Below are 12,061 nucleotides of genomic sequence, written 5' to 3'. Positions count from 1 at the left end.
AAATGTCTTACAAAACAAAACAGGGTCATATTTGATACAGTAAAATCTTTACTTCACCAGCAACCAAAAAGCTAATAAATTACGTAATTTCTATTTCACATTCATTCAAAGTGCAAGCCTTCTGTAAATCAAACCCGACACATTTTGGACAAGTTGTGTCTTGCCAAAAAGTAAATCTTGATCTTCATGCCAGTTGTGAAGTTGGCACATTAAAAAAAAAGAGAGAGAGAGAGAAGCAGATGAAAACAAGATGACCTTCACCTCTGATTAAGATCCTCATTTGTCTAGAGGTGACTAGTGTTAGCTGGCAAACAAAAATACAATGGCTTCATTTATCCAAGTCCAGCATCTTCTGATAAGCTTCCAGTCCTTCCCATTTAAAAGCAAGTTATCTTAATGAACAGACTGATAATAAATGTCCAGGTTATAAAAAGTCCATCATTGTCATTCTTACTGCATCATGCTGTTAAATGAGAACTGGAGCAACTTTCAGCTCTTTGACTGTCTCTGAACGGTGCATTTTGAGCATTTGAGTTTTCCAGTAGTCGAGTCTTTTGCTCAAGATGAAGCAGAGGGATCAAACGTCATCACCAGGCACTCTCATCCTCCCAGTTCAAGTCATCTCCATCTCCCCAGCCATCTGTTTCAGCCTGTGAGAGAAAAAGAAACAAAGAATGTAAATGAGCAACAATCACGGAGAGGTACATTTTAAACTGAGAGAAAAGCTATCATTTTTCATTGCCTATGCAAATTTATTAACAAGACAATGTGACTTTAAAAATGAATAATATAGCTGAGTACATATATCTACCAGTGCATTTGGATTTCTAATAGTTTCGTTTCACAAATGCAGGTCTTTAAAGCAGCATATTAGATGGTGCAAAATTCACAATGTTTTTCATTTATTTTTCTTATCCTGTGCTATTTTTATCTCGTGTGTCCTCTAAGAACTTTTAAAATGAAGCGATCTGAGAACAGCTTCTCACAAATTATTACTATGCACCCTGCGATAAGGGCTTCATGTCAAGGGATCACAAGTGAAATGAGTTAAAGGTAAGGTTTTTCATGATTTTGGACAACATGCTATACTATGACTTTTTTCATGATTTTGAAACGACATGCTATACAATGACATTTTTCCTGATTTTGGACGACATACTATACAACGACATTTTTTCATGATTTTGGACATGTTATACTATGACTTTCATGATTTTGGACGACATACTATACTGTGACTTTTTTCATGATTTTGGACGACATGTTATACTATGACTTTCATGATTTTGGACGACATACTATACTGTGACTTTTTTCATGATTTTGGACGACATACTATACAACGACATTTTTTCATGATTTTGGACGACATGTTATACTATGACTCATGATTTTGGACGACATGTTATACTATGACTTTTTTTCATGATTTTGGACGACATGCTATACTATGACATTTTTTCATGATTTTGGACGACATGTTATACTATGACTTTCCTGATTTTGGACGACATGCTATACTATGACATGTTTTCATGATTTTGGACGGCAAATTTTAGTTCTATTGAGCTGAACCAAACAAGGCAGATGTGAAAGCACCCTTAATATGGCATACACTTAAACCGGCATTGATTTATTTGAGGTGGCTAAAATATTTTATCCTCTGCCCAGGGCCCCCTTCCACAGCAGTACATTTCCTTGCCCCGTGTCAAGACTCCTGCCTGCTTGTCCAAACTGGGGGCAGGCTAACTGCCATCTGCTGTCCATAATACACTGACTGCGGATAAGTGCCTTATACAATTCCATTTTAAAACATCTATATTGTCCTTTTAATGTGTTTTGAATACTTATTTTTGTAGCTCTGGTTCCCAATGGTACTTATGAAGTTTCTTAAAGTTGCTATAAACACCTAAGAAGTATTTGAGCATTTAATTTCTTCCTATTTCAATCTTGAAAACCTGACTCAAGCAAAATCCTGGGAAAACAAAACAAAACAAAAAAAACACACCACCAAGCACACTCACCTCAGTCTGGTTGGCAACTGCGAATTTGGCAGTGAGTGTTACAGTATCGATGGATGAGTCAACCTGCAGAGATTTAGTGTTTTCTGAGGAGGCCGTTGGCAGTCCAGCATCACTCACACTGCACTTGTCCAGTGGCAGCAAAGCTGAAGAGGACAGTTTGATGTCTGGCACCATGTCTGCAAACAAATCCAGCTCTGGATCTGGCTCTTCCTTTTTCTTCACCCTAATGGTGAACTCCTCTCCCAGACCTCCTCTCCCACCATTCTTTTGTGGCACTGTGGGTTTGGGGTTTAATCGGTTGTGTGATTTTTCTGAGTCTGTCTCTTGAGCCCAGCCATTGTCCCATGAGGAAGTGGTCCTGCTTTGGGTGGGCTGTAGCAGGGTAGAGGTCAGTTTGAGGGGTTTGGAGGAACCCAGTCTCATTGCCTCAGGAGCATGTTTTACAGGTGTAGTGGTGGCCCCTCTGGGTGGTGTAAGTATAACTGGGTCAGACAGAGGAGCTGTAGGGGAGAGATCTGAGGTAGGTTCAGTGTCCTCAAAGTCATCCCACGGCTCCTCTTCCATGTTTGAGTGCATGAGTGGCAGTCTGCTGCTGACGGGATCTTCTCTCTCTGAGGCCTGAATGCGGATCTGGACTGACTGCCCACCTCTGTTCTCACTCTCTTCAGGGTCGCTCCAGTCAGGCCAGTCTTCCACCGGACCCTCTCGTCTGTCAGTCTGCTCTGGGCTGTATGACAGGGGCTCTATCGCAGTGTCCTGACGAAAGCCGTTCAAAGGTAGAGACATTTGTCTGCTGAAATCTGAAACATGTCAAAAAGACAGAGATTCAGACACGGGGACGTCAAACTGTGAATTAAAGTTATTTGTATGGGTGGGTCATACCTGATTTTGGTGGCACAGGGTAAATTCTTGGAGTCTCCCTACTAGCAGGTAAGCTATCCATATGACCCAGGACCAGGCCTTCAGTCCCTGATGGTCTGGGGAACAAATTCAAGCCTTTTGAAGGCTGGGCCATCTGAGGGTGGGAGCCTCCAACTATATGCACAGGTGAAGCTTAAGAACAGAGGTAAAGTAAGATTAGTGTTTACCAAATGTTACTTTTTTTTGTTTAAAATCTTAAGCAATCCATAAATAGTTTGCTTGAGAACATGGATTTTTTTTATACTTTAGTCTCTTGAGCAGCTTGACCATGCAATGGTTACTGAGGGATTACAACAGTGACATTCACTTATCCAAATCCATATTGTCTAGTTTGAACAGGTACACTCAGAAAAATGGTTCCTTGAACCTTACAGCCAACACAGAGACACTCTTTGACACACACAAACGCGGAGACAGAATGATGGTCTCAGTGTCCTATACTATATAACGCTGTGAGCTTATTCAACATACTACTGTAAGGCTTCCTCCTATAGTTGGTTACTTAACTTTGAATGTTCCTGTACGGCTTTTACTTGTACTATGATGCTGTATCTGTATCCAATGAATACAAGTCTCTCATGTGTCCCACATTACAAACTCAAAAAGCGGCACAAGGAGCCTTAACAGTCTAAATTTCCCCAGTCTTAAATCACTTCTATAAACATTTGTATGAACTTGCTTCCTGTTGCAACTCTAGTAATGTCTTGTTGCTTACTACCGCCAAATGTTCTTGATATCTTGTTTTGATAAGAAGCAGGATCATACACAAGGGTTGTCCCTGCCTATCTAACTCAAAAGGCAGGCTGCCTTTTAATATTGGTGTTATGGCAATGACTTGCTGTTGTTTGGAATGACACCTAGGTTAAATTAAGGTACAAAAGTAAATAGGAGTGATATTAAACCTCAGGAGCCTGTATAGTTTTTGAGACGTGGTACTTCACAAATCATTTTAGAAACCAGCAATTCCTGTTTCATCTGTTTAACCGGTGGCATGGTGGTTAGCATTGTCATAGCAGCAAGAACATTCCTGGTTTGAACCCTGGGGTGGGGGAGCCCTTCTGTGTGGAGTTTGCATGTTCTCCCTGTGTCAGTGTGTTTTCTCCAGGTACCCTGGCTTTCCCTCACCAGCCAAAGATATGCAGGTAAACTGGTGAATGGTTGTGTGTCTCTATGTGTCAGCCCTGTGATAGTCTAGCAACCTGTCCAGGATGAACTCTGCCTCCCACCCAATGCCAGCTGAGATAGGCTCCAGCTTCCCCGCCACCCCCAACAGGATAAGTGCTCACAGAAAATTAATGAATCTGTTTAACTGATCTAAAATGTCAAAATGCAAGTTTGTGAATGTGAGAAGGTTGATTATAATAAAAATATATTGTGACAAGTATGTACTGTATACTTTCTTTGTCTACATTTTGAATAAATAAATCAATAAATAAATGAATAAACCTTCTGTTGGGCTGTTCTGGATCTGGTCATGACATGTCTCCCAAATGTGTTGCACATACAGCAGCACAGTTTACTGTGGTTATGGTGGCATATCTGCCTCTGCCAGCAGTACTGATAATCTTCAAACAATAACCAGCACTATAAATAAATAAACAGTCGTTTCAAATGTTGAGAAATAGCTTTATAAGTAAAACTGAACTTCTGTTTTTGTTTTTTAGTCAATATTTAACAGACATAAAGCAGCCACACTAAAGGTGCATGCACAAACTGTGTATGCCACACACAATGCACATTTTCCAGCCTTTGCCACCTTTGTCTAAAACAAATCCAGGGAAAACCCTGTATAAATAATCTAATGTCTATATGCACTGTTGTGTGGGTTATAAACATATGCCAAGCTTCACTGTTATTGTTAGTATTAGGTCAGTGTTGCTTACTTTCGGGGGTGACCTCTGTAGACCTGGTGAAGTTGGGTGTGGTGCGTTTAAAGACCTTGGTCCTCTCTCCACCAACAACCACTTGAGCACCCAGCAAGGGCACCAACACTGCCAGACTCTGCAACGTCATGGCAACCAGGGAATCATTGGTGTCTCGCATTCCTAGCAAAACCTGCAGCCAGGAACGAAAAAAAGTATTATTTAACTATAAGAGAACTGCATCACGACATTTTAGTCTGCCTTACAATGTAACACACACAAATAATTTACATTCTTCTTGTTCTGAGAATTCTTATACATCATAATCCATTTTTAGAGATTGACAGAGCAGTGTAACATTTTTTGTAGTGAGCGAGGCTAGCTGTTAACCACTGCTTCCACTCTATGCTACTGGCTTTAGCGCCGTAAGTACTGCTCAGACATGAGAGAGGTATTGCTCTTACTCTCAGCCAAAAGGCATATTACCCTAAACTGTTCATCACTGATATCAAAGTTAAAATTCATGGTACTACGTCTCTACTGCACCTGAGGTAGGATCTGGTTTTTGAGTTCATCATGGGAGAAGAACTCAGCGTAGATGTGGATGTGAGCCAGCAACACAATCCGGATGTGTTCCTCGTTGACTTTGAAGAGCTTGAGAAGCTGAGGAATCACATGTTTACGGTAAAGGGACACAGACAGCAGGCATTCTTCATCATTGCCACCACCTGAATCTGTCCACACAGATGAAAAATAAGAAAGAGAAGCATGAGCCACAGCGACTTTCAGTTTCATGTAACTGCCTGGCAGCTATAAATTGCTTCTTTCTCTTGGGTATGGAATTAAAGATCCAAGTTATTATTAGCAGAAACAGAAGGAGTTTAATAAAATGTCATGTTACCCTTCTTTGGCCTTAGAAGATGAGGCAGGAAGCTTTTAACAGCCATGGGTTCAGCAAAAACAAGAGAGTTGAGGAGTTTGGGGACTAGGCGTGAAGCTATCAGCTCTTCAGGGAGACTCTGGACCCGGTCTAGAAGAAACCTAGAAACAAATGCACAATGAGCATGTTAAGGAAATACTTGGGAAATTTGGTATAGTAAAAATTAGACATTATTGAACTGAGGAAATTTAAGAAATACAATTTAGAATGTTCATTATACAAAAGCAACACAACTCAGAGTATATCTGCCTAGTCTTGCTCACCAGACCTTTCTCAAGAAAAGAAAGGTCTGGCTGCGCCGACTCTCACTTTGAGATTGGAGAAAAAAATGCCCCGGCTGCTTGTATTTCTTTCAACCAATCACAATCGTTCTGGGCAGTGCCACAGCAACGGTGCGCTTGCAAAAATATTGCCGGGGGAAACAGGTTTTGGTGTAACACGCCCACAAAAATATCGCCTACAGGACGTGAACCATGGCAGAAAAATGACTACATCCCTGCAAGATCAAACACCGCACAAGTTAGTAAAGGACGTGTTGAATACAGTTGAAAACTGCTACACAACCGGAGGTGGTAGGGCGGGACTTCAGCAGGTGGCTCGTTCCGCCCAATGAGAGGCTGGTCTATGCAGCGAACTTCCACCCACTCAGACTAATAATTGCCTAAAATCTATAAGTGTAGTCTGCTTTGCAAAACAACATTTGCCAGCAATATGATGTTCTGTTTTGCATGAACATGGGCACTAACTACAAAAGAGCATATTAAATAAAAAAAAGTGTAAACCAAGACCATATTCTCACTTAAAGAATTCATTCTTTTCTTCTTCCATCTTCAAGGTCAGGCTCTTCAGAAAAGTCCTCACCTCCAGGAAGTCGTTCCTGCTCACAGAGAAATATGCTGTGTATCTAAAAACAAATAATTTTCAACATGTACTGACAATAGCAAAAGCAAACATGACCACACTAACCTGAAAAAGTCATGAGTCAGCAAGGAGCTGAGTGGAGGTCGAGATAAGGGGTCGGGGTTCAGCAGGCCTGCCTGCAGGGTCTTGTCCAGACTGTCAGACAGCTCCTGTGACACTGGAAACAACACAGGAAAGTCTGTATGTACTGATGAACTTTAACAAAGTGCAACATGACAGTTGAGGTCACCTGTAAACACGGCTGTAGACATCACGGAGCCATTATTCTACTCACCATGGCCGTTCAGGAGAGTGATGAGCGTCTCCACCATTATTCCAAAAGAGTAACAGTCCCGAGAGTGAGCGATGTTATCAGGAAGCATTTTAAAATCCTCAACCTGTCGGCAACATGTTTCATGAGAACTTGTGAAGTAAAAGGGGAAGTTCTTCCATTTTTCCATCACAACCTTTGATCAGCTTACCTGCTCTTCTAGAGGGATGCAGCTGGCCTCTCTCACATTTTTAATGCTTGCGAGAAACTGAAGTGTTGAAAAAGAAAAAAATATAAAATAAAACATAAATCTGATACACTAAATCAATCTTTAACTGTCCGACCTAGGTGCTTTAAACTCTTGGAAGAACCAAAAAATTACAAACTCAGGCTGCACCTTGGACTCTTTCTATTAATTCACTCTCTCACCTCAGGCGTTGCCTCAGAGAACTTGCAGACAGTCTCCATCCCTCCCAGTTTCCAATGACCATCCTCACTGACAAATACAGACGAAATGCAGACGTTGTTGTGGCTTGATTTGCCCTGGTGGTTAAGAAAGACATGTTAGAGATTTATCCATGCCTGTTTAACACAGACAGACACCAAATTGCACAACTACTGTGAGACACAAAACACCACCTCAGCAGGTACTTTTCATAATGATGCCTTCAGGCCTACTTGTTTTTCTCTCTCTCTCGTTCATTAATAACATGCACTGGGACAATTGCGCCCGATTCTCTTTGCTCACCCTCTCATGCAGAAACACAAGTGCCTGCAGGATGTCATAGATGCCTGCGCAGATTTCCTCTGGGGAGAGGCTGTCCAGCAGCAGCTCCAGGGGCTGCACACGCTCCGTCACCAGGTGGATGCCGCCGTCCTGCACTGAGCAGGACAGGAAGCGCAGCAGACATGGATGCCTCAAGGTCTTTAGGTGCTGCAGGAAATGAAAGCATTTCTTTATTTCCTATAAACAGTGAATGTCATGCAGCTGATGGAAAATTCCACAAATAGAAACAGATTATGCAGCGTGAGTGCTAAAACCACTTATTAGCAATTTAAATCGAGCACACACTACTGTACGTGGAAAGCATAATATTTAGGTGGTATTGATTTTATGGGCGTGTTTTGAGGTCATTATGAGACTTGCAACTTTGATGGTCCAGCATTTGCCTCTGAGAGCTACATTATTTGCACATGATTTTCTATATGTGTACATGCTGATCAGGCAAAACATTAAACCACTGGCAGGCGAATAACATTGATCATCTTGTTGTAGTGCATTGTTCTGGTGGGAAACCTCGAGTCTTTGTATTATATGGACACAACTTGACACTCTTCGCCGATACAAACACTGTTACAGACCAAGTGCCCCCCCTTCATGACAACAGCACAATACCACACTGCAAAAACAGAGCTCAAGGTGTTGACCTGCCCTCCAAGTTCCCTAAATCCCAATCTGACTGAGCATCCTCGTGACATGCTGTATCCCACCTCACAACCCACAGGACTCATAGGATCTCCCACCAACACCCTGATGCCAGACACCATAGGGAACCCCCAGAGGTCCTGTGCCCATGCCTCAAAATGTCAGAGGCAAGGCTGATCCAGGGAGGCTCCACTGTGGATTGGGATACATCTGGTCCTAAAAATGTTCCATCAAATTGGGATCTGGGGAATTTGGAAGTGAGGTTGACACTTTGGGCTCTTTGTCGTGTTCCTCCGGCCTTTCCTGAGCTGTTTTTGACATGTGGCATGGTGCATTGTCCTGCTGGGTGGCCACTGCCATCAGAGAGTGCTGTTGCCATGTGTGTGTTGCCAAGATGATCAATGTTACTCCCTTCATGAGTCTGTGGTTTTAATGTTTTGGCTGATCTATGTATAGCAGACTTAATTATTATGTTCTTCACTGACAAACGTTGCGTAACTACTGCAACAGTGTTCGCGGTGTCATGTAAATCCACGTGAGCTGGACACCTGTATGTACAAGACACTAATCAAACACAACTAACTAACTTACTGATATTAAGCCCCAAATACAACTTATGATTGGCAGCCCTGGTCAGTGTGATGTCGAGGCTTCAGTTGAACTACCTTAGCAGCTTTGTTGACTTTGTCCTCATTGTCCCGCTTGTAGACAAACACGGATGCAGGCTTTCCATCCTGGAGCATCGCCGAGTACATGGTGAGTCCGGAGGGGAGAGTCAGGAGCGGCTCCTCCAGGGTACAGCTCCGCACCGCGCTGCTCTCCGCACCCATGGCTGCTCTGGTTCCTGGACCTGTAGGGCAATGTGGGGGGAGCAGAGGGATGTGATATGTGTCAGTGCGAGGTTGTCACTCGTCGAGCATGCACACATAGTCGCCCGTGGCAGAGTTAAGCTGACGCCCTGTTACCTGTGTCACCGTGTTGGATGTACCGCTGCTGTGTGAGAAGTTAGCTTGTGCTGCTAGGTTCCTAGCTGGCTAACCTCGGCGCTACGTTAGCCAGCTCGTCATTGCTATGCGTGTCGGCGGCACTTCCGCCTCCAAACAAACATGCTAATCGTGGCGTGAAATAAAAATTATTTTACAAAATCATTAAACTGTTAGGTACAAAAGCGGAATATAAATCCCTGTCCACTTCTCGACAAATCAACGATGCTAACGTGGAGCAAAAGCTGTGCTGTAAACACGGACTCTTCCGGTAAAAGACGAAACCACAAAGCAAGGGGTGGTGTTATGTAGAAAATGATAGAAATTACTCATTAAAGCTTCTTTGCTCGGGGTTTTAGAATTTGTATGCATTGTATAATTGACACACATCACGTTGGCATTACATATTAGATTAATTGATTATTTATTAAGTTTTTAAAAACATACAAAGCCCCGCATACCCCGGCTCTACAAGCCAATGGTTGCGACCAAAGTGGTGTGAGATAACGCAGGTATGTGCGCGGAGAGGTGACTGAGCGCCATATGGTGACTACAATGCAAATGAGAACTGTCACAATCTATCTTAGAACTATCTTTGGTCCTGGAAGATGAGGGTCTGTGGTCCAGCATGTGTCTGTATTGGGCTCACCAGTATAACACAGTAAGGATGCAATGTAGGACCCTGGAATAAAAGTACAAGTAGCTATATCCTCCTGAGACCCAAACTTTTGTTTGATATGCATGTTTGTTTTCTACTAGCTATTTGGGATTAGTAGGACCCATTTTGTATGAAAAACTAAACATCGTCAACGATAATTAAGTCCTGATCCTCAAACAAGATGACAACAATAAAGTCCCAATGTCCTTCAACGAGTTGATAAATTCCCAATGACTTCAAACAAATACTTTCTAATTAACAGCATCTTGGTTTGATACTGTCGCTAAAATTGGTCCAACTTGTATGGCGTATCAAACTGGAAATATTATTAATCAAAAATAAATAAATTTAAACTAGTAAATTTGATTTTATTCCGAATCAGAACCCCAAGTTCCCTTGTGGAACCCCTCCAACTCTGGTAGACTCTCTATTGGCTCTTGATCCTGAACAAAAGCGTCTAATTTCTTGCATTTACAGCCTTATCAATTCCACTTCTTCCGATTCTTGGGAGCAAGAGCTGGGAACCTTGCTTGGTTGTTTCACTCCTCCTGTGCGCAAAGCTCACTACACTAATTTGAGGCTTTCTCGGATTTACCACAATGTAACTGACTCATGTAATAGGTGCAAACAGTCTCCAGCCGACCATGTTCTGGTTCTGTCCCATGCTTGCCACCTCCTGGTCCGAAATCTTCAGAACTCTTAGCACAGCATATAATACTACTATCACTCCTGCACCTGTCTTGGCCTTGTTTGGTGCCCCCTTGCAGCCTATTACCTCTAAAGTCATGCAGACTGTTCTCGCCTTTACCACCCTGTTGGCCAGGTGAGTCACATTCAACCTCCATCTCACAACAGGTGGGTGAAAGAGCTGTTACTGTCCATTAGACTTGAAAGCTCAGATTTTCCCTAAACTCATTTGAAAAGACTTGACGACCTCTCTTAAATCATATTGAATCCTTGACATCGCTGCCTGATTATGATGACTGTGGCTGCCATCTTGTTTTTACATGGATTATTGTTTTGTCGTCTTACTACCACTAGATGGCACAAGACGTGTCCACGGAAGAGGACAACAGGCCTCACTTAAGCAGAATGAACCCAAAATGTAATGTCCTCATATGAGGACACAGGGTCTCAGGAGGATATGGCAAGATCCTGAACTTCATATAAACCTATTAAACAGGCAGTTCCTATAATTGCGCACCATTTGCATAATCATTTGGAGCATTGTTCTAAATGTATCTGGCTTACTCAAATTAAGAACAATAATTATCTGATGGGATTTTCTATTGTTTATGTTTCTACATTTAAAAATATTATGCATCAGTATTTTTGGGGGGTGTAATTATTCAAAATGTGATGAAAAAATGCCCAATTTCTGTGTTTTTTTTTAATGGCACAATGTTAATACCATTTCTATTGCAGAGTTCAAGGGGTTAAGCATGATTTGACTACTGCTGTAAATGGGGATGTGCATCATGTTAAAATGTACTTCTTTCGATCATATAATTAAATTGCTGTACACACACATATCACAGTTGAAGCTACTTGGAAATGATATACCTCAACATATCTCTATACTATATATTTTGTTTGTTTTATGTGTGTATTGATAAAGTTATAAAAATGTTACGAGCCAAATAAATGCTGATAAAGTGATAATCAGATGTGTGTAAGACAGTAGTGAGGCGACAATGTGAGAGCACTAGTCTGTTTTTATTTTACTATATTTTATTTCTATTCTGCTTAAATTGTTTTTGCTTTCCACTTATGTTTCTAAATGCATCATGTGGGCCTATGCAAAGCATGATGAATTTCCTCTGTTCGGAAATATACAAATAAACACCTTGCCTTACAAACACTTTTGGTAATCTGCAGTGCAGATCACATTTCCAATATTGTGAGTTTATATACTATCATATATACATAGCTGCACTTATTCTGTGCACAGAAGCACAATCAACTCATGATATGGTGGCAACAGATTTAAACACACTTAACTGAGCACAAAAATCAGTCGTTATCTCTGTTTCAGAGACAGTTTTTTGTTTCCTCTTTACAAGGAAACGGCAACAT

General features: G+C 41.7%; 1 protein-coding gene across 1 annotated transcript; it reads right to left on the bottom strand.

The window, feature by feature from the left end:
- Nucleotides 1–25: 25 nt before the first annotated feature.
- Nucleotides 26–9,616, bottom strand: scyl3 (SCY1-like, kinase-like 3). Its single transcript, XM_049587767.1, has 14 exons — nucleotides 9,310–9,616; nucleotides 9,010–9,194; nucleotides 7,667–7,852; nucleotides 7,348–7,461; nucleotides 7,130–7,186; nucleotides 6,943–7,045; nucleotides 6,714–6,825; nucleotides 6,547–6,624; nucleotides 5,709–5,848; nucleotides 5,354–5,541; nucleotides 4,829–5,000; nucleotides 2,907–3,077; nucleotides 2,025–2,824; nucleotides 26–650 (listed from the first exon to the last, which is right to left on the bottom strand). Exons 2-14 carry the CDS (start codon nucleotides 9,172–9,174, stop codon nucleotides 588–590), a joined length of 2,349 nt encoding a protein of 782 aa, XP_049443724.1. The 5' UTR covers nucleotides 9,175–9,194; nucleotides 9,310–9,616; the 3' UTR covers nucleotides 26–587.
- Nucleotides 9,617–12,061: the final 2,445 nt, after the last annotated feature.

This window comes from Epinephelus fuscoguttatus, linkage group LG10, assembly GCF_011397635.1.
Source record: "Epinephelus fuscoguttatus linkage group LG10, E.fuscoguttatus.final_Chr_v1".
Classification (NCBI taxonomy): domain Eukaryota; kingdom Metazoa; phylum Chordata; class Actinopteri; order Perciformes; family Serranidae; genus Epinephelus; species Epinephelus fuscoguttatus.
This window is presented reverse-complemented; position numbering and strand designations above follow the sequence as displayed.

Bases quoted from the DNA above. Each gene is read 5' to 3' on its own strand.
- scyl3 (XM_049587767.1), bottom strand. From the start codon at position 9,174: ATGGGTGCGGAGAGCAGCGCGGTGCGGAGCTGTACCCTGGAGGAGCCG. The intron at 5,849-6,546 runs GTGAGAATATGG...ATTTGTTTCTAG, and splicing joins GAAAAGAATGAATTCTTTAA to GTTTCTTCTAGACCGGGTCC. The intron at 3,078-4,828 runs GTAAGCAACACT...TCTGTTCTTAAG, and splicing joins TACAGAGGTCACCCCCGAAA to CTTCACCTGTGCATATAGTT.